The 23,604-nt window shown below is 36.2% G+C and overlaps 1 protein-coding gene across 1 annotated transcript in view; it reads left to right on the top strand.

The window, feature by feature from the left end:
• LOC131320826 (uncharacterized) overlaps nucleotides 1–23,604 on the top strand; it is a 138,141-nt gene that overhangs the window by 1,953 nt on the left and 112,584 nt on the right. Inside the window, exons 3-9 of the mRNA XM_058351702.1 lie at nucleotides 938–1,059; nucleotides 4,009–7,241; nucleotides 9,534–9,917; nucleotides 11,387–11,794; nucleotides 15,048–15,434; nucleotides 16,653–17,066; nucleotides 18,703–19,089. Coding sequence (XP_058207685.1) covers nucleotides 4,101–7,241; nucleotides 9,534–9,917; nucleotides 11,387–11,794; nucleotides 15,048–15,434; nucleotides 16,653–17,066; nucleotides 18,703–19,089 — 5,121 coding nt within the window. The 5' untranslated portion in view covers nucleotides 938–1,059; nucleotides 4,009–4,100. The remainder of the gene's footprint in view (nucleotides 1–937; nucleotides 1,060–4,008; nucleotides 7,242–9,533; nucleotides 9,918–11,386; nucleotides 11,795–15,047; nucleotides 15,435–16,652; nucleotides 17,067–18,702; nucleotides 19,090–23,604) is intronic.

Raw genomic sequence — 23,604 nt, 5'->3', positions numbered from 1 at the left:
ACTTTTTATTTTACATGCATATGCAGATATATACGATGGGTTAATTTGTGGAATTTGGTTGAGGAAAAATAGAATTACCATGGAAAGGGGTTAATTCAAATTGGAGATATAAAATGGGTAGACAATTTACGCATTTCTCAAGATTTTTTATTCAATACTCCTGAATGAGGGAGGAACTGATTTAATTTGGGATTTTTTTTATGGTGGTTGCCCCTCTCTGCAAATGGTCAACTCTCTGGACATATCTCATAAAATCCTTTTGTTTCCTAGGAGTAGTGGATAGTCTCTTTGGTGTTTGATGCTTTGCTTTGTTGTGTATAGCTGTGTACCCTCAACAAAAGAATTTTATTAATTTATGAAAAGATATAAAGATTAAAAAGATAAGGGCATCCGAAGAAAAAATTACTGAGCTAAGGCTACCCGAAACCCAAAACGGTGACAAGAGAGATTAACAAAAGTGGGCCAAGCCCAAACCGCAAACCTTCAAATTCACCCGAAACAGCTACTTGCACCAAAAAACAGCCGCCAAACAAAAAAAACGCTTCGAGATTGTTGAGATTTTACTTTTGTGTTTTGGTCTCTTTGAGATTGTAGTAATTTAGGGGTGTTCCCCTCTAGTCCCCATGGTAACGGTGTTTGTTTTCTGGTATAAAATCTTAATTACCCAAAAAATTGTTCTTTTTTCTTTTGATCAATCATAAAAAAGAACAGTGGTATCTCTAATTATATTGAATTGCTATTGGTTGAGATAAATGAAGTAAAATACGAGGGAATGTAGGGAGAATATTATTTTAAAAAAAAAACTCTAGGGGAAAATATGTTACTTCTATCTTTGGGAAGTTGAAAGGTAGTTTTTTTTTTTTTGGGGGGTTAATGGAGCGTTGTGCAATGTTCTCATGTTATTTTTCTGTTTACTATATTTTTCTTTTTACTGTAGATATAGAGAGCTTTCTCTTCTCAAATTTGAGTTGCATCAACTAATCAAATAGACATTGTGGCATTGAGAATATCAGAATACATCCGCTACTAATTCTAGTGGCTCTTCGACTTGCCACAAGGGTAAGCAAACTCTATATTCGCCTATTCGATCAGTATTGTTAGCTTGTACATACGGGTATATTAATTATCACCTCCAATTTATATGTTGAATTTTAGCCAATAAATATTAGCCCACTTCACTGAAAGAGAACTTGTTGAAGATATTAACTAAGATTCGATAATAAATATTTTCTACTCTTGAAAATAATGTAGGGCACAACTTCAATATGTATGGTAACTTCAATAGTGGATGGATTTTTTTTTAATTACTTTTTTTTTTTTTTGAACATTTACGTATACATGAAAAAGTTTGGTGGATATTATTTAGTATAAAACACATTTTTGGTTATCCCTAGGGCAAATTAGAATCCTGATTCCGCCCTTGGCTCCAAAGCTTGTTGTGAGTTTGGGTGGCATATGCACTCACTATCAATCAGCAACGGAGACGGGTTGAACAAACTTTTACAGGGCTTTTTGGCACGGTATTTGTAACTACCTATGCCAGTTCACCTACCTACCCTAAATCTAACCACACCACTCAAAAGGTTAATCTCAGGTTATATAATAGCGGGTCATACTTCGTTATATACCATTTCCATTTCATTACTCCCACCGATGTGGGACTTCTTAATGGGGTTTCACAATCTCTTTCACTTACGATCGCAACGTCTTCATTGTGCTCCATAGGCCAACAACTTCCACCCACCAAGCAATCTGGGACTAGTACCCGCTTAACCACATCAAGCTCCTCTTGTGTGACCTGCCAAGTATGCCAAGCAACTCAAGTTCCTCACTTGTCGGGCCCATCCAAGCATTTCTTTCTATGGGACCCGCCTCACACTTTCGGTTGTTGTAGGCTCTGACACCATGCCAGTCGACCTGCATATCCTTAGTTTGATTATAAAAAAAGACAAAAAAAAAACACTACAAGAAAAGGTATATTTGCTGACGAAACAAAAAGATTTTCGTCACCAAAAGTGACTTTCGACGAATCAATAAGTCGCAAAAGTATTGATCACCCCCGCCAATGAAGCTGATTTATACGGAAATATTTTTTCTTAAATTAGGTACAAACAGAGTTCTTCCGGTAACAGCGAGGGGTAGCTTAGTTTAATGTAACACTGACACTTCTAGAGATTACCGTATCGGTGTCAGAAACTTCGAAGACACACGACGGAGACACTTCGCAAGACCCTAAATCATATAAACACAGTATCAACGTGCTTATGTTACCTAGAAGCAAAGCTAAAGGGTGGAGTAGGGATCACGGCTAGAAACTTGGTCTATGATCATATATACTAACAATAAAAATTGGAGTATCCACTTTTTAAGCAAATTTCTTTTTCTGATGAAAGCCCCTGACAATCATATGTATTAGCTATAATGGTAGTGGTTGCAATTAAAGATTTAAGCAAATCCATTAGACCAACAAAAAGTTGAACATTAACAAAAAATGTTCACATTAAAAAGTTGGACATTAAAAAAAAAGTTGAACATTAAGAAAAAATGTGTCATGTTTAGATCTGCGATTGCCGCTGCGGCTTTATCCGTTTCTTCCGAAGGCACAAACATGATTCATCTAGATGAGGCAAGGGCTACTTGGTCTATTGAGAAAATTTTGGGAGCCGATTATTTGGGTAATGATGAGGATATAATAAGCAAATTCATGACTACGGAAGCCGAAGATGGCGCAAGGGCCAATGTTCAGGATTCTCAGTGTAATGATTGATCCTTAGTCATCTCAGAAGCGAGTTTTGTTTAGGTGTCTTTTTGCCTTGGTTGGGTTTTGGGTGTGGTGTGTCTTCTTTGGGGTTGTATGCATTGGTTGGCTTCTTGCCATTTAAGGGTGGTTATTTTTTCCTTCTGGTTCCTGTTGCTTCGTGCTTTGGATCCTTTTAATCTTTGTAATTTGTTTTCAAAGATTAATAAAATTCATTTTGCTGTTAAAAAAAAAGAAGATCAAAACAAAGCCTATGGTTCTCTCACATGTAAGGATTATGAAAGGGTAAACCTACATATTGAAAAAAGGTTTGAGTCTGAGAAGAATAAAAATTTTCAAACCTTCAAACACAAATCAGCAACCCAACCACAGCTTCTCTCCAAAAAAAATATTGACGAAAAAAAGAGAGAAAAGAAACAGATTGCAAACTATTTTCAATGCCGTTAACACGTATCGCCTTACCTGGAAGGCTGGAACCTTTGTTACTTGTAAAGGGAGGGCAGCGTTGGATAAGTGTGAGAGAGAAAGATGACTTTCATTCTTTTTAAATATATTTCTAGCCTAGGACTCTTTGGTCTCCCCCGGAGGATTTATGCGATAGCATTGAACCATCGGATTTATGTAGACATAAGTTTCAAAAAAAAAATGCAATCATTATAATATCTCAAAATCCATCCGTTGAAAATTAATCTTCTCAATTTCATTCCATTGTCTAATCCATTCTATCGAACTAAATGTATCCTAATGGGTTAAGGCCTATGGGAGTTGATAATCAGTGTATTCTTGCCTATTTTGTGTAAAAGAGATCGACTTAGAGCAATTTTTTTGGAAGGCCATATATACATACATATATATAGGGGTCCTAAAATTTTTTGGGCCCTTATTTTTAGCCTTTTTTTGGGGTCCGAAGCGCATGCTTCTCTCACCTATCGTCTAAGCTGGCCCTATGTGTGAGTGAGTTGAAATATTCTATTGTTTGAGTGTGTAGGTATTTTTGAGAAATTAAGTTGTTTGTGTATTGAGTGAAGTTGAGTCTCTCTATTTCCCATCAAAATAAACCTGCAGAGCAGAGTGGAGGCGTAATGTAGGGAAACTATTGTCTCCAGAAAAAAAAAATTGAAAAGCTAGATGTTGAATATTCTACTCTCTTTGAGTTGTCGAAAGAAAGTATTTTCTTTAATTAGCCAGTGATATGTTATTGCTCTTATCTTCCTTAATTATTTTCTAATTTATTTTCTTTTTTGCTGCAGATACGAAGAGCTTTATCTTGTCAAATTTGAATCGCATCACCATCACTTCAACATCTTTTGGGAATATCAGACGAAATAACCCCTGGCTGAAAATGTGTACTCCTCAATGCATATGTGAGAAGTTGGGAGGTCTAGGCTTTGAGGAAGCGATCAAAGCAGGGAAATATGTTCGTCACTACTCAAAGAACCTCCAGAAGCTGAAAGATAAATTGAAAGATCTTGACGATTGTATGGAAATAATCACAAGAGAAGTTAGTGTGGCCGATGTTTGTGGTGACGAGATTGAGGTTAGTGTTTCGCACTGGCAAACAAAAGCAAACAAATTCAAAGCTGATAATGAGAAACTTATCGGAGAAAGTACTACTAAGGCCAGCATATCTTGTTTTGCATGCTCATGTCCTAACATCGTGTGGCGGTACAAATTTAGCAAACAGGCAGAAGAGATGATAGCGGATGCTGTTGAACTCATTGGGACATACAACAATTTTAATCATCAAATTTCCCACCCTAGGGATCACTACGCGGAGAACTACGCGGAGAACCTCCAGAAGCTGAAAGATAAACTGAGAGATCTTGACGATTGTAGGGGAACAATCACAAGAAAAGTTAGCGAGGCCAATGATCGCGGTGACGAGATTGAGGTTAATGTTCCGCACTGGCAAACAGACGCAGGCAGTTTGATAGATGATATTGAGCGACTTATCAGGGAAAGTACTACTAAGGCCAACATATGTTCCACGTCTGACATCACGTGGCAGTACAATTTTAGCAAACAAGCAGAAGAGAAGATAGCGGATGCTGATGGACTCATTATTAAATACAACAATTTTTATCAAATTTCCCACCCTAGGCCGCGTCCTCCAGAACTTGAATCTCTATCCGATAAGAATTATGTTAACTTTGATTCTAGAGCATCAATTTTCAAGGATATTATGGATGCATTAAAAGATTCAAACGTTAACATGATTGGTGTGTTTGGCCTAGGTGGGGTCGGTAAGACCACATTAGTCAAGGAGGTGGGCGAACAAATGCGAAAAGATGGAACTTTTAAGCAAATTGCAATGGCAGTTGTCTCTAAGGATCTCAATGTGAAGCAAGTACAATCAAAATTAGCTGACAACTTAAATTTTGAATTCAAGGCCAAGGCGGATGATCAAGAGAGAAGGGCAACTGAATTATGGAATAAATTCACAAACGGGGATAAATATCTCATCATATTGGATGATATTTGGGAAAAAGTGGATCTGAAGGCAATAGGTATTCCTATCACGGATGGAAAGACAGGATGCAAAGTTGTGTTAACATCTCGAAATGAGTATTTGTTGTCTAGCAGAATGGAAGTCAATAGAAATTTCTCAATTGGAGAACTGTTGAGTGCCGAAGCATGGACCCTATTCACGAAGAAGGTAGGAAACTCTTTCGAGTCTCAACCAGAACTATATTATCTAGCATACAAAGTGTGCACAAAATGTAAAGGTTTGCCGATCGCAGTAAATGCACTTGGCGAAGCATTGAAAGGTAAGCAAAAACATGCGTGGACGACAGCACTCGATAAGCTGGAGAAGTACATGCTCACAAAAATTGAGGGCATTGACCCAAGTGTATTGGCCTCATTAAGGGTGAGTTATGATATGTTACACTCCCCGGATGCAAAATCCTGTTTCTTGCTCTGTTGTTTGTTTGCTGAGGATGCGGAGATTCCCATCGATGAATTGATGAGACTTTGTGTTACTAGGAATTTGCTTGATCAAAACTCATGTACACTTGATAAAGCAAGAAATGCCGTGCGTACAGTGGTTGATACCCTAAAATCAGCTTCTTTGTTGACAATTGGCGGTCATGAAACTGTTGTCCAAATCCATGATGTCATAAGAGATGTTGGTATCTCAATTGCACGTGAGGAAGAAGCATTTCTGGTAGACCATGGTGCCCTTCGATGGCCATGGAATCCCACAAATGGGCCATCGTACAAAACAATGTCATTAAGTTTCAAAAATATTAAAGGGCTTCCAGATGGGTTGGTATATCCACAACTGGAAACCTTAATGGTTGACAATAGCGAACTTTCCGATCTTGAGGTTCCAGACAATTTTTTCAATGGAATGATCCAACTTACAGTGTTGACTTTTACTCGAATGCGTATGCGGCGACTCCCGTCATCACTTGCAAAATTGGTGAACCTTCGGATGCTATATCTGAATAAATGCGAGTTGGATGATATTTCTATACTTAAGGAGTTGAAGAGTAACCTTGAAGTGCTCAGCCTCAGGGGTTCTAATATCGAGGCATTGCCGCTAGAGATCGGACAGTTAACTGATCTACGAGTGTTAGATCTCCAAAATTGTGACAGACTCAAGATGATTCCTGGAGGTGTCATGTCCAATTTGACTAGCTTGGAGGAATTGTACTTTCCACAAAATTTCGACAAATGGGATGCCACAACTGACAAGCAACAAGGCACGAGCAGTAGAGAAAATGTGAGCCTTGAGGAGCTGAGACGGTCATTGAGTATTGGTAAATTAACCACTTTACATATCTTTATACCAGATGTCATGCTATTACCGAAGCCGGACCTAATATTTGGGAACCTGAAGGGATTTAAGATATCAGTGGGTAATAAATTCGAACATTGGGATAATTTTTCTAAATTCGGACTTTGGAATTTTTTTTCTGGAAGATGCACGTTGAAATTGGAACATATTGATCGGTTAAGAAATGAGTTCATCCCTTTGGTGGACAAAGCTGAAGTGGTAGTCCTCAGTAAGATTGAGGGTTTGAAGAAGGTGTTTCGTGATAGAGGTGTTGAAAATAGATTTCTTGACTTGAAATACCTCAAAGTTACATCATGTGTTGAGGACTTGAAATATCTTCTTGGTGAGTCAAAATCATCCGTGCAAAGTCATGGACTTCATCACTCACAGCCATTCAAAAATTTAACTACGTTAATTATTGAACAATGTAAGTTAAAGTATCTCTTCTCCGCAACCACCGTAAAAGGACTTGTCCACCTGGAATATCTAAGGGTAATGTCCTGTAAAATCATGGAGGAAATAGTTGGATTTGAAAGACGAAATGATGAAGATGAACTCACCAATGAGGTGAAGTTCAGTAAACTGAAGCACCTGGAATTGGAAGATCTACCAAATCTCTTAAGCTTTTATGCCCAAAAGGAGAAGATGGAAACAATCATGGGAAGCACTTCTTCCCGTGCCCAACCTTTTCTCAGTGAAAAGGTAAGTTTTATCATCGTCCTCTGTTTTTTTTTTTTTTTTTTGTCAATCGGCCTTTATCATTGTCCTGTTAATTAGTTTACTTGGGTATTTTTTTTTAAACAACAAAAATATTATTAAGAATAAACTCGACAATAGGTACATCGAGGGAAAAGAAGAAGGGAAAAAGAAGAGGGAAAAGAAAGAAAGAAGCGAAGGGAGGGGGAGGGGTTGTGGGGATTCTGGGTGGTTCTTAGATTGATCTGTTATTCCCATTTAGGAATAAGTATGTGGGATCTGCCAAAGCTTGAAAGCTTCTGTACCAAATTGGGGAAGGCGGGCACAATCAAAGGCAACTCTACCATCCATGCACTACCTTTATTTGATGGAAAGATACATTTGCTTTATCCTTACTAGCATTGTGCCCATTCATGCAAGAGACAAAAAGAAAATCACATTGATATTTTTTTTCGGTCTCGTGTATCGAATGGGCAAAAGAGATAGTTGAATTTTTTCAGCTTCGCATTCGATGCACGATATCGTTGTTCCCGTTCTATGCATGGAAAGACATACTACATATTTCTACTGTTATGAATTAAAACTTTAAAGTGTCAATAGAATAAATTCCAATTAATTTGCAATTATGAAAAATATAAGATAAATAAAGCTAATTTAGATACTTATGGTCACAAATTAGCTTCCTATTTGAAGATTGAAACCATTTGAAAAAGCATGTAGTATACATTTAATTCTTTTTTAACCAACTGTGACTATCTTAGTTGACCAGAACTCTTACATCTCAATAGGAGGTCGGGAGTTCGAATTTTCCTACTTGTGTGTGAGTATTCTTCCCTTCATAGGCTTTTCATTCATTCTTGTTTCTACCTTATAATAGGCTTATTTTTGGTATTAGTTGGAAAAAAATACATTCAATTTTTTTTTTGTCAATAATTATTTTCTCTCTTTCAATCCCGCTATTTTCTCTCCCACACTAATAATATTTCTATATGATTTAGATTGATCTCACTTAGAATAGTCCTTACAAACTCATAGCGAACACTATGACGGGTAGTAGGCTTTGTTCTACTTCTTTTAGTACTTTTAATTACTGTCTTAAGTTATTGGAGCCCATTCCGTGATTGTTTTTCTCCTTTTCAAGTGGGCTTCAGTCCTCTAGGTGTCATGTTTTTTTGTTTTTTCTCAACATTTGGTTGGTTCTCCCTCCCCTCTCCCCCAATTTGATGTATCCATGGTCAAGTTTTCTCTAATAATATTTTTGCCGTTTCAAAAAGAAAAGAAAAGAGAGGCTTCTTTTGAGTAATTTTTTATTTTCTATGGTAATAGATTTCTCTTTAGTCCACATAGGACTAGATAGTCCCCCTTATGCCTTGCAAACCCAAGCATGAAATGAGATCTGTTACGATACTGATCACGTTAAAATGGTTGGTTCTTGTCTGAATATGCATTAAAAAATCTCGTTGATTGATATTCATTGCGTATCTAATTTTTATTAAATGGAATGGGCGATAAGTCGTACTCGGATGGCATACTAAAAAAATTGAATGCCATGGAATTACACCTAAATTTGGAGCTACTAGTGCTATGGCAATTGGAGTCTTCGGTCGCTGCCGACTGTCCAATTCAACCATTTCAATCGTTGACAATCAATCCTTCCCCAATGCTCCTAAACAACATCATCGATGTTGAAGAATGCCATTTGTGGGTTGTGATAAGTATATCATCTTTGCATACGTTAATTTATTATTCCTCATGTTTACTAGTCTAAACAAAATTTCATATGGGTAGGTATATTGCATTTAGCAATATCTATCACTTTTACGATTTTGTTTCTCTGCGCTTTTTCCGTTTTCCATGTCTAGTAAATTTATCAATTTGGACAAATGTATAATAATACGACAATTTACCAATTTTCTCTGATTTCAAATTTGAGAAATTTCTCAATTCGGCATGTAAATTTACTTTTAGCAACATGATCACTTTTTGCGGTGATCAACCCAATATGTTTAACTATCCTATTTCTCTATTCCAAGAGAAAGGTGATCGGATTAAAATGGCCCAGTCATTCAAATTGCATGGTGTGTCTGAGTATCCAATTCCAAGAGCTCTTACAAAAATTGGAATTTACAAGAATGAAAGGTGATCGGATTGAGTCAACATGTCTTTCATAGCTCTCCAAGTTTTGAGACTCGAATCTTGTGCTTATGAGCATATATAGATGGGTTTTAGCTAGAGCTTGATTGGACCTCATTATTATTCAGTCGATCACTAATGAATATTTTGTACATAACTTTGCAGGTTGCTTTTCCTGTCCTGAAAAGCTTGTCGTTGGATAAATTAGATAAGATAACAAGGATTTGGGACAACCAACCACTCTCAGAACCAGAAAAAGAAGCTAAATCCTTCTGCGAACTTGAGGTCATTTCTGTTTGGAGATGTGAGGACTTGGAGTATGTATTGCCCTTCTATATGCTTCCTCGGTTAACGAATCTGCAACATCTCGGGATACGGAATTGTAGGAAGATGGAGGTGATAATCTCAAACAACCCGAAGGAGAAAGAAGCCACCAACAACAATGATACCATTCGGTTCCCTCAGTTAAACGAAGTGGAGCTCGAGGAGTTGCCTAATCTCAAAAGTTTCATGTGTTGTGATGAAACGCAACTCTTGTTCTCCAACAAGGTACAAATTAAGGTCTTTACCCTTTTCACTTAATTCTGTAGTTTCATCGCAATTAGAAAAAGAGTAGTTGATCCGCAATTAATTGAGAGATTACGAAATTTATTAGGCAAATTAGTCTATTGTGTAAACTTAACAGATGGCCCAAACCTATCTTTGGAAATTTTGCCGAGTCAATGAATCCGTAGACCAATTTAATAACTACATTTGTCTCTACCTTGCTATTTGGTCTGAATTATTTTTACAATTTTGATAAGTAGTCCTGCGGTTATCACAGACCAATTCCACCATACGTATATGGTAAACCAACAAAACCAGTAGAAATGCAGAATGTCAAAAATTCTGAACCGGAATTTTAAAGTTTCCGGAAATTAGAACTGCTAAAGAAACCACCAAACTACTTGAGTGTGAGCTCGTGTTCGTTTGTTAAAAATTTATTCAAGATTGGTTTGGTTATGTAACAAATCAAGTTTGAACTTTTTTTCAAAAGTTGTTAAGGTTTCAAAGCAAGCGCTTAAACAAGCTACTACTTGTTTCGTTCGTCTAATTATGTATAAAAAAAAATTTAAGCTACTCAAAATCATCTCATGTTTGGCTTAATTAAAACTCTTGCTATGTGATTATGGTTAATTCGTTTTTCCGAAAAAATAGAGAGGAGGAGGGAAGAAAGAAGTCTTTTTTTTTTAATCGGCGAAAAAGAGAGAAGACGTGTACTCCATTGTTTCTTCAATTATAGTGCACTGGTGGGACTCCCATGATTTTTTCTCACGTTGAGATTTTCCTGCCACATATGTCTATGTGTCTTTTGTGTTTCTATTTCATAGGCACTATTTTCATTTGCCATGTGATTTCTGTGATCGATAGTTTTCAAGTTCTGCAGGAGCTAGAACTATACAATTATTCTTATGATCTATCCCTGGGTAGGGGCTAAAACTATACAATTTTATCCCAAGGACGGGAATTATTCTTATGATCTATCCCTGGGTAAGGGCTAGAACTATACAATTTTATCCCAAGAACGGGGGAGTTTCAAGTTTTTACATGCATAATTTAATTTCGGTAAATTTATCAATTATTAATATTTTCTCTTTTTATAATTTTATCAGTTTGTACAAATTAAGCTCTTTACCCTTTTTACTTAAGTTTATGTAGTTTCATCAATTGCAATTAGATAAACAGAAGTCGATCAATCTGATTTTTATCAGAGTAACAAATGTAAAATGCACACATGGGCCTAAACAATGGTGCATATATAACTATTTTGAAAACGCACGGCATTCTAAAAATCACTTATATTACGTTGTCCCCGTCATAACATTCGCCACAAAGAAATTGTGTGTAAAGGTTTTCTCAAACAATGAGATGATGTATTCATTGTGCAGTGTAGCAGTTGTTTGATATATAATGTTTGGCGAGTAACGTTTCCATGGAGTACTAGTCCCTAATGATTCCTACGTTGAACTACCTTTTAGGTTATTTTCCCCATGTTGGAGACATTGAGCATTCGAAAGGTGCATAAAATAATTGAGATTTGGGACAAGCAATCAATAGCAGTCTTAGAAGAACAAGGGTCTTTCTGCCAACTGATGGATTTGGATATCTCTGAATGCGAGAAACTGATGCATGTGTTTCCTTTCAAAATGCATTCACGGTTAAAGAATCTGAAAGTGCTACGCGTGAGTGACTGTCCAACCATGGAGGGAATAGTTGAATTTGAGGGAGATGAAGATGGACTCAGAAATGAGGTATGTTTTAGCGAATTGAGTTCCTTGGAATTGTCCAGTCTACCAAACCTTGAAAGCTTCTGTACCAAATTGGGGAACGCGGGCACAATTGAAGGCAACTCTACTATCTATGCACTACCTTTATTCAACGGAAAGGTACATCTGCTTTATCATTATCCTTCTTCTATTATGCTTTTTTGCTTTAAAAATTATCATTATCCTCTCTCTTACACACACTTGTATAGAGGCCACACCCCGGATGTAATGAATGGTTCCCGGCGCCAGTAGGCTTTGTTCTTTTTCTTTTAGTGCCCTTACTCTCTGATTTCATCGGAGCCCCTTCCGCCATTATTTTTCTCCTTTTCAAGTGAAATGGCTTGTTTTGAGTAATTTTTTTATTTTATGTGGTAATATATTTCTCCTCAGTCTGTTGTGGACTATATAGTCCCCTTGCGAACTGTGATCACTTTAAATTCGTTCTTGTCTGAGTATGAATTAAAAAACCTTGTTGATCGAAATTCATTGCGTATCTAATTTTTACTAAATGGAAGGGGCGACAAGTATTATTTGGAAGACATACTAAAAAAATTGAAAATCTATCTCTCTCTCTCTCTCTCCCATTGATTTGCTCCATTGTATTGCCACATCTCACCTTTCAAGCATGCCATGACTTGTCATTTTCATTTTTAGGCCATAACCTAGGTTGTCATGAAGGGTTTTTGGTTTTGTCTTGTCCTAGAAAGGTTTCTTGCAAGAAAGAATAAAATGATTAGCTAGGGTAATGTTTAAAGAAGCCTAGAATGGTTTAGTTGTCTTACACTCAAATGTATAGGGCAATGATCACCACTCCTTCTCCCCTCTTGGCCGAATCTCCCCCTCTCCTTTCTCTCTTTTTTTTTTTTTTTTGTGCTAGGTCTAAGTACTCTAGGTTGGCATGCATGAACACCTACAAAAAAAATCTAGGAAAGTTAATCTAGATGAGTAATTAGGTTCAAGGCTATTAATTTTAGTCTTGCATGCATGACAAGTCTAGGTCATGATGAAGTGTTCTAATGAGTTGTCTAATCAAATCTATATGTACTCATTGAACTATGGCAAGTCTCATCTCTATTACCCAAAGGATAACTATTTCCCTACGAACTATTACTCAATGGGTAAAGAGATAAAGATACACTTGGAAGATGTAATGATAAGAAATAAAGTCTTGAAATGACTAGTCAAGAAAGTGCAATGATTTCTTAGTCTAGGGTTAAAAAGGTTCAACTAGGATGTAGAAAGGTTCACAAGGTTCAAGAGTGGATAAAATCTTCACCTAAGAATTTGGAGGGTTTATAAGGTTTATCAAGAGTTAGGAGAATGTAACTAGGTTGAAACGGTAATTAGATTTTTCTAACTAATTGGTTAGAAGTTAATTCTACTTGCCAAGTAGGATTTCTAACCAAGAAATACAATTTAAAGATTTTATTTTACTCATTAGGAAAACATGCGAGTATTTCTATAAGCATACTTGTCTCTATGAAAATGACTAAATTGTCCAGTGCGAAATGATATAATTTTATAAGTCTCAAATCTAATTATGACGGATTATTAAAAATTGAAAAAGGAATTTTAAAACAAATTCTAAGTAATTGCTTCGCCGCAACCTAGCCTCTTAGAAAGGTTCACACCCCAAGCGTAGGGTTAGGTCGTTGAAAGCATAATAACCGGTAAGACCGGAATCGTTCCCACAGAAATAATCTCTATAGCTAATTCGGATTGTAGATGTAAGGGTTTGCGGCGTTTAGACGGTCAGCTTTTGGTTTTACTTTGCAAGGTGATAAAAACTCTTAAGAAAAAGACTAGAAAATGAGTTTTTATTAAATTAAACAAGCGGCAAGGCATAGAAGTTCATAACACTCGTGACTTAAGTCATCAACCATTCTCAACGAAAACTCAGTTGAATTGCACGGCATAGGTTATCAACCAGAAGATTTAGCTATGAAACCAATAAAAACTATAAGTGTAGTATGGAAAACGATTGAGCTCTTTCATTCTCTTGGCAAACACAAACCGAGACATTGCTTCGGAATCATGTGAGCAAGCATATGATCACCGGAGATTAACATCGGCAAGATTTGTTACATAAAGGCTAACCCTTCTCATTTTACAAGCCAAACTTTAAGTCTTAAGTTGAGAAAGGCAAGATAAACATAAGTCACAAGGTGTTATTCACCCCATGGCCGAGCCTAATCGACTACTCACACATAATCAAAGATTTAAGCATAGCAAGAAATTTATCCATAAGATTTAACTGATAAACTTGAAAATAAACTTGATTTATAAGAAGATCCAAACCATACGAACAATTTTAATACTTGAGAAATTAACGTAACACAATTGCTTACTAGTGTTCTTGAAGGAAACAAGTGAGAAAAGCTTGAAACAAAGTTATGGAGAAACCTAGAGCAAAACCTAGAAAACTTAGGCCTAAAAGCTGACTAATGGCCATTACTTCCATAAATGGCATACAAGCCTATTTATAGGGCTTATAAAATCAGCCTTACAATGGACAAAAAGGCCCCCAAAATATCCCAACAACATGCTAGAAGTAGAAACTTTCCATATATGGAAGGTTGAAACATTCAGCAAAAAGTGTTGGTCGAAGAGCATTGGTACCGGTACCAAAAAAATGAGGTATTTGTACCAATCAACCTGTCTTCCATTTCAACACAAAGGTACCGATACCATGTTTTTTAGGTACCGGTACAACTGTCTGCAAAACTGCAGAACATGGCAGCTTGGCACTTCAGGCCTAGTGGTGTCCCAACGGCCCTCCGATGCTTGATTTCTTGATCATCTGGACTTGGCGGAGGTGTGCCATGTGGTCTAGGTCTCTCGAATACCCTTGATGGCCATCCTCTATGCACATGCCTCCTTTGAAACACTTTGGCATGCTCCTTGCCATCTTTAAACCGAATGTCGTACGAGACTCCTTATGATGCCGTTAGGATCTGGTGACGATGAAATGTATACTGTCAGGCACTTGAACACTTGGTTACATCCCGGAACGCCCATTGGCGCTTAAACATGCCTTACTAGCACGTTTTACCTGAAACATCCTCAAACAAACCTTACGTGCAATATCGCATAAAAATGACAAAATATATGTACAAACACAACATACTAGAGGACTTAAGCACAAAAAATATGCATTATTGGGTGCTTATCAGTAATTAAAATAAAATTCAAATATTTAACGAAATTTTTATTTACCAAACATCAAGGTCGTTACAATTTATGTGTCATCCATAGTTCTCCAAGTTTTGAGACTCGAATATCGTATGTGCTTATGAGCAAAGATGGGCTTTAGAGCTTGATTGGACCTAATTACAATTCAATCACTAATGAATTTTTGTAAACAACTTTGCAGGTTGCTTTCCCTGTTCTGAAAACTTTACAATTTAAAGATTTACAAAAGATAACAAGGATTTGGGACAACCAACCACTCTCAGAATCAGAAAAAGAAGCTAAATCCTTCTGCCAACTTATGAAGATTAAGGTTGAGGATTGTGACCAATTGGAGTATGTATTGCCCTCATATATGGTTTCGCAGTTAAAGAATCTGCAAAAACTCAAGATATCGGGTTGTGAGAAGATGGAGGTGATCATAATCTCAAACAACCCGAAGGAGAAAGAAGCCACCAACAACAGTGATACCTTTCGGTTCCCTCAGTTAAAGACTCTTGCACTCGGAGATTTGCCTAATCTCAAAAGTTTCATATGTAGTGATGAAACGCAACTCTTGTTCTCCAACAAGGTACAAATTAAGGTCTTTACTCTTTACACTTAATCCTGTAGTTTCATCGCAATTAGAAAAAGAGTAGTTGATCCGCAATTAATTGAGAGATTACGAAATTTATTAGGCAAATTAGTCTATCGTGTAAACTTAACAGATGGCCCAAACCTATCTTCGGAAATTTTGCCGAGTCCATGAATCCGTAGACCAATTTAATAACTACATTTGTCTCTACATTGCTATTTGGTCTGAATTATTTTTACAATTTTGAAAAGTAGTCCTATGGTTATCGATCACAGACCAATTCCACCAAAAGTTTCATATGTAGTGAAACGCAACTCTTCTACTCCAACAAGGTTCAAATTAAGGTCTTTACCAGTAGAAATGCAGAATGTCAAAAATTCTGAACTGGAATATTAAAGTTTCCAGAAATTAGAACTGCTAAAGAAACCAAACTACTTATTTTTAATCGGCGAAAAAGAGAGGAGGAGAGAAGGAAGAAGACTTATTTTTAATCGGCGAAAAAGAGAGAAGAAGTGTACTCCATTGTTTCTTCGATTATAGTGCACTGGTGTGACTCCCATGATTTTTCTCGCGTAGAGGTTTTGCGGCCACTTATATCTATGTGTCTTTTGTGTTTCTATTTCATAGGCACTATTTTCATTTGCCATGTGATTTCTGTGATTGATAGTTTTCAAGTTCCGCAAGGGCTAGAACTATACAATTATTCTTATGATCTATCCCTGGGAAGGGGCTAGAACTATACAATTTTATCCCAAGGACGGGGGAGTTTCAAGTTTTTACATGCATAATTTAATTTCAGTAAATTTATCAATTATTAATATTTTCTCTTTTTATGATTTTATCAGTTTGTACAAATTAAGCTCTTTACCCTTTTTACTTAAGTTTATGTAGTTTCATTAATTGCAATTAGAAAAACAGAAGTTGATCGATCTGATTTTTGTCAGAGTAAAAAATATAAAATGCACACATGGGCCTAAACAATGGTGCATATAGAACTATTTTGAAAATGCACGGCATTCTTAAAATTACTTATTTTACGTTGTCCCCCGTCATAACATTTGCCGCAAAGAAATTGTGTGTAAAGGTTTTCTCAAACAATGAGCTGATTTCCTTATAAAAAAAAAATTAGCTGATTTATTCATTGTGCAGTGTAACAGTTGTTCGATAATGTTTGGCAAGTAACCTTAATGATTCCGACGTTAAACTACTTTTTAGGTTATTTTCCCCGTGTTGAACAAATTGAGCATTCGAAAGATGCATAAAATAATTGAGATTTGGGACAAGCAATCAATAGCAGTCTTAGAAGAACAAGGGTTTTTCTGCCAACTGACGGATTTGGATGTCTCCGAATGCGAGAAATTGATGCATGTGTTTCCTTCCAAAATGCATTCACCGTTAAAGAATCTGAAAGTGCTACGCGTGAGTGATTGTCCAATCATGGAGGGAATAGTTGAATTTGAGGGAGAGATAGATGAAGATGGACTTAGAAATGAGGAATGTTTTAGCAAATTGAGTTCCTTGGAATTATCCAGTCTACCAAACCTTGAAAGCTTCTGTACCAAATTGGGGAAGGCGGGCACAACTGAAGGCAACTCTACTATCCATGCACTACCTTTATTCAACGGAAAGGTACATTTGCTTTATCATTATCCTTCTTATATTTTGCTTTTTTGCTTTAAAAATTATCATTAGATATCCTCTCTCTTACACACAGAGACACACTTGTATAGAGGCCACACCGCGGATGTAATGAATGGTTCCCGGCCAGTAGGCTTTGTTCTTCGTTTAGTGCCCTTACTCTCTAATGTCATCGGAGCCCCTTCCGCCATTGTTTTTCTCCTTTTCCAGTGAAATAGCTTCTTTTGAATAATTTTATTTTATTTTATTTAGTAATGGATTTCTCTTCAGTCTGTTGTAGACTATATGGTCCCCTTGCGAACGGTGATCACTTTAAACTGGTTTTTGTCTGAGTATGCATTAAAAAACCTTGTTGATTGATATTCATTGCGTATCTAATTTTTACTACACAGAAGGGGCAACAAGTATTCGTTGGAAGACATACTAAAAAAATTGAATGTTATGGAATTTTGTGAGTGGTGATTAAACAAATAGCTAAGAGCATCTCCAATAAGCTCAATAAATTTGGAGCTACTAGTTCTATGCCAATCGGAGTCTTCGGTCACTGCTGATTGCCCAAATCAACTATTTCTATCATTGAAGTCCATCCTCCCCCAATGCTCCTAACAACATCATTTTTTTTGAAACAGCAAAAAATTTTACTAAAGATAAACTTAACAATAGGTACATTGAGGGAAAAGAAGAGGAGAAAAGAAAAGGTTAAAAAAAGAGCGAAGAGAAGGGGGGAGAGGGGAGGGAAACTTCCAACAAAAAGTTGAAAGAAACATACACCAAACTACCAATGCCAACAACGAAAGAACATCCAATCAAAAACATGACGCCAGTATTCCTCCCATGTATCTGCATCCTCATCCCATTCTTCCATTTGAGCTGGCAGCAGATGGGGTAATAAGTGGATTGATTGGAAACTAATTTGTGAGGCTAAAACCAGTTGAAAAAAATTTTCTTCGACAGACTCCTCTCAGGACAGCATCATCATGTAGCAAGTATCCAATCAATCCCAAAAGATCTCCTAACAACATCATTAATGTTGAAGAACGCCATATTTGGGTTGTGAAAAGTATATCATCCCCATGTGTTAATTTATTATTCTCCATATTTACTAGTCTAACAAAATTTTCTTTAGGTAGGTATAATGCATTTAGGTATAATGCATTTAGTAATATTTCTCACTTTTACAATTTTATTAGTCCGCACTTTATCATTTTTCCATGCCTAGTAAATTTATCAATTTGGACAAATGTATATGATACCTATAATACGACAATTTACCAATTTTCTCTAATTTTAAATTTGAGAAATTTCTCAATTCGGCATGTATATTACTTTTAGGGACAGGATCACTTTTATATTTTGTGGTTTGTTAGTTCGCACTTTTTAACTTTACATGCTTTGTAAATTTATTAATTTTGGCAAACTAATCAATTTTCATTAGTGTGTCCAACGTACCCAATATGTTAAACTATCATATTTCTATATTTACAAATCTCATGGAAAAATTATCCGTTTTGTGATTTTATGAGTTTGCACTTTCTGATTTTTACATGCTTAGAGATGGGTTTTAGAGCTTCATTGGACCTCACTATTTATCCAATCACTAATGAATGTGGTGTAAACAACTTTGCAGGTTGCTTTCCCTATTCTGAAAACTTTAAAATTTGAAGATTTACATAAGATAACAAGGATTTGGGACAACCAAACACTCTCAGAACCAGAAAAAGAAGTTAAATCCTTCTCTGAACTTGAGAGCATTTTAGTTCAGAGATGTGGGGACATGGAGTATGTATTGCCCTTCTATATGCTTCCTCAGTTAACGAATCTGCAAAATCTCTGGATATGGAATTGTAGGAAGATGGAGGTGATCATAATCTCAAACAACCCGAAGGAGAAAGAAGCCACCAACAACAATTATACCATTCGGTTCCCTCAGTTAAAGACCCTTGCACTCGAAGATTTGCCTAATCTCAAAAGTTTCATATGTAGTGATGAAACGCAACTCTTGTTCTCCAACAAGGTACAAATTAAGGTCTTTACCCTTTTCACTTAATCCTGTAGTTTCATCGCAATTAGAAAAAAAGTAGTTGATCCGCAATTAATTGAGAGATTACGAAATTTATTAGGCAAATTAGTCTATCGTGTAAACTTAACAGATGGCCCAAACCTATCTTCGGAAATTTTGCCGAGTCCATGAATCCGTAGACCAATTTAATAACTACATTTGTCTCTACATTGCTATTTGGTGTGAATTATTTTTACAATTTTGATAAGTAGTCCTATGGTTATCACAGACCAATTCCAGCATACGTACATGGTAAACCAACAAAACCAGTAGAAATGCATCTCAATAGGAGGACAGGAGTTCGAATTTCCCTTCTTGTGTGTGAGTATTCTTCCCTTGATAGGCTTCTCATTCATTCTATTTCTACCTTATAATAGTCTTATTTTTGGTATTAGTTGAAAAATATATATATTCAATTTTTTTCTGTCAATAATTATTTTCTCTCTTTCAATCCCGCTATTTTCTCTCCTACACTAACAATATTTCTATATAGTATAGATTGATCTCTCTTAGAATAGTCCTTACAAACTCATAGGGAACATTATGACTGGTAGTAGGCTTTGTTCTTCTTCTTTTACTAGTTCTTTTAATTACTGTCTTATGTTATCGGAGCCTCTTCTGTGACCGTTTTTCTCCTTTTCAAGTGGGCTTCGGTCCTCTAGGTGTCATGTTTTTTTGTTTTTTCCCAACTTTTGGTTGGTTCCCCCTCCCCTCTCCCCCAACTTGATGTACCTATTGTCAAGTTTTCTCTAATAATATTTTTGACGTTTCAAAAAAAAAAGAGGCTTCTTTTGCGTAATTTTTTTATTTTCTATGGTAATAGATTTCTCTTCAGTCCACAGAGGACTAGATAGTCCCGCTTAGGCCTTACAAACGCGGGCATGAAATGACGGTACTGATCACGTTATGGTTGGTTCTTGTCTGAATATGCATTAAAAAATCTCGTTGATCGATATTCATTGCGTATCTAATTTTTGTTAAATGGAATGGGCCATAAGTCCTACTCGGATGACATACTAAAAAAATTGAATGCCATGGAATTAAACCTAAATTTGGAGCTACTAGTGCTATGCCAATCGAAGTCTTCGGTAGCTGCCGACTGTCCAATTCAACCATTTCTATCGTTGACAGTCCATCCTTCCCCAATGCTCCTAAACAACGTCATCGATGTTGAAGAATGCCATTTGTGGGCTGTGACAAGTATATCATCTCCGCATATGTTAATTTATTATTCCTCATGTTTACTAGTCTAAATTTTTTTTTCATATTGGTAGGTATATTGCATTTAACAATATCTATCACTTTTACGATTTTATTTGTCTGCGCTTTTTCCTTTTTCCATGCCTAATAAATTTATCAATTTGGACAAATGTATAATAATACGACAATTTACCAATTATATCATCTCCGCATACGTTAATTTATTATTCCTCATGTTTACTCGTCTAAACAAAATTTTCATATTGGTAGGTATATTGCATTTAGCAATATCTATCACTTTTACAATTTTATTAGTCTTTTTCCTTTTTCCGTGCCTAGTAAGTTTATCAATTTGGACAAATGTATAATAATACGACAATTTACCAATTTTCTCTGATTTCAAATTTGAGAAATTTCTCAATTCGGCATGTAAATTTACTTTTACAAACATGATCACTTTTTGCGGTGATCAACCCAATATGTTTAACTATCCTATTTCTCTATTCCAAGAGAAAGGTGATCGGATTAAAATGGCCCAGTCATTCATATTGCATGGTGTGTCTGAGTATCCAATTCCAAGAGCTCTTACAAAAATTGGAATTTACAAGAATTAATGAAAGGTGATCGGATTGAGTCAACATGTCTTCCATAGCTCTCCAAGTTTTGAGACTCGAATCTCGTGCTTATGAGCATATATAGATGGGTTTTAGCTAGAGCTTGATTGGACCTCATTATTATTCATTCGATCACTAATGAATATTTTGTACACAACTTTGCAGGTTGCTTTTCCTGTCTTGAAAAAATTGTCGTTGGAGAAATTAGATAAGATAACAAGCATTTGGGACGACCAGCCACCCTCAGAACCAGAAAAAGAAGCTAAATCCTTCTATGAGCTTGAGAGCATTTCTGTTGGGAGATGTGAGGACTTGGTGTATGTATTGCCCTTCTATATGCTTCCTCGGTTAAAGAATATTCTGCAAGAACTCCGGATACGGTATTGTAGGAATGTTGAGGTGATAATCTCAAACAACCCGAAAGAGAAAGAAGCCACCAACAACAATGATACCATTCGGTTCCCTCAATTAAAGGAAGTGGAGCTCGAGGAGTTGCCTCATCTCAAAAGTTTCATGTGTAGTGATGAAATGCAACTCTTGTTCTCCAACAAGGTACAAATTAAGGTCTTTACTCTTTTCACTTAATCCTGTAGTTTCATCGCAATTAGAAAAAGAGTAGTTGATCCGCAATTAATTGAGAGATTACGAAATTTATTAGGCAAATTAGTCTATCGTGTAAACTTAACAGATGGCCCAAACCTATCTTCGGAAATTTTGCCGAGTCCATGAATCCGTAAACCAATTTAATAACTACATTTGTCTCTACATTGCTATTTGGTCTGAATTATTTTTACAATTTTGATAAGTAGTCCTATGGTTATCATAGACCAATTCCAGCATACGTATATGGTAAACCAACAAAACCAGTAGAAATGCAGAATGTCAAAAATTCTCAACTGGAATATTAAAGTTTCCGGAAATTAGAACTGCCAAAGAAACCACCAAACTACTCGAGTGTGAGCTCGTGTTCGCTTGTTAAAAATTTATTCAAGATTGGTTTGGTTATGTAACAAATCAAGCTTGAACTTTTTGGGATCTGCCAAAGCTTGAAAGCTTCTGTACCAAATTGGGGAAGGCGGGCACAACCAAAGGCAACTCTACCATCCTTGCACTACCTTTATTCAACGGAAAGATACATTTGCTTTATCATTACTAACATTGTGCCCGTTCATGCACGAGACAAAAAGAAAATCACATTGATATTTTTTTGGGTCTCGTGTATCAAATGGGCAAAAGAGATAGTTGAATTTTTTCAGCTCCGCAATCGTTGCACGATAGCATTGTTCCCGTTCTATGCATGGAAAGACAGACTACGTATTTCTACTGTTATGAATTAAAAACTTAGAGTGTCAATAGAATAAATTCCAATGAATTTGCAATTGTGAAAATTACAAGATAAAACAAAGCTAATTTAGATGCTTATGGTCACAAATTAGCTTCCTATTTGAAGATTGAAACCATTTGAAAAAGCATGTAGTATACATTTAACTCTTTTTTAACCAACTGTGGCTATCTAAGTTGACCGAAACTATTGCATCTCAATAGGAGGATAGGAGTTCTAATTTCCCTTCTTGTGTGTGAGTATTCTTCCCTTAATAAGCTTTTCATTCATTCTATTTCTACCTTATAATAGTCTTATTTTTGGTATTAGTTGAAAAAAATATATATTCAATTTTTTTCTATCAATAATTATTTTCTCTCTTTCAATCCCGCTATTTTCTCTCCTACACTAACAATATTTCTATATAGTATAGATTGATCTCTCTTAGAATAGTCCTTACAAACTCATAGGGAACATTATGACTGGTAGTAGGCTTTGTTCTTCTTCTTTTACTAGTTCTTTTAATTACTGTCTTATGTTATCGGAGCCTCTTCTGTGACCGTTTTTCTCCTTTTCAAGTGGGCTTCGGTCCTCTAGGTGTCATGTTTTTTTGTTTTTTCCCAACTTTTGGTTGGTTCCCCCTCCCCTCTCCCCCAACTTGATGTACCTATTGTCAAGTTTTCTCTAATTATATTTTTGACGTTTCAAAAAAAAAAAAAAGGCTTCTTTTGCGTAAATTTTTTATTTTCTATGGTAATAGATTTCTCTTCAGTCCACAGAGGACTAGATAGTCCCGCTTAGGCCTTACAAACGCGGGCATGAAATGACGGTACTGATCACGTTATGGTTGGTTCTTGTCTGAATATGCATTAAAAAATCTCGTTGATCGATATTCATTGCGTGTGTAATTTTTGTTAAATGGAATGGGCCATAAGTCCTACTCGGATGACATACTAAAAAAATTGAATGCCATGGAATTAAACCTAAATTTGGAGCTACTAGTGCTACGCCAATCGAAGTCTTCGGTCGCTGCCGACTGTCCAATTCAACCATTTCGGATCCGGGGGCTCTGCTGCCCCTGTGGGGGCAGTATCCCCTACCCAGACCCTTAAACGGCGTCGTTTCCTTAAAAAAAAAAATTCTAACCACCAATTTGCAATCCTATTGAACAGAAACGTAATTATGAGAGCCTTAGAGACAAAATTTGATTATGTCTCTTTAGAATAATATGATCAGAATAATAAGATCTTCACACCCGTTCAAACGGATTAAAAATTGAAGCACTTAATTTTTAACTATATTTTTTAATATATAAATGATCTAAAAAAATTAAGT

Source organism: Rhododendron vialii, chromosome 3a (assembly GCF_030253575.1).
Source record: "Rhododendron vialii isolate Sample 1 chromosome 3a, ASM3025357v1".
NCBI lineage: Eukaryota > Viridiplantae > Streptophyta > Magnoliopsida > Ericales > Ericaceae > Rhododendron > Rhododendron vialii.
The sequence above is the reverse complement of the archived record's forward strand: the minus strand, read 5'-3'. Positions and strand labels throughout refer to the sequence as shown.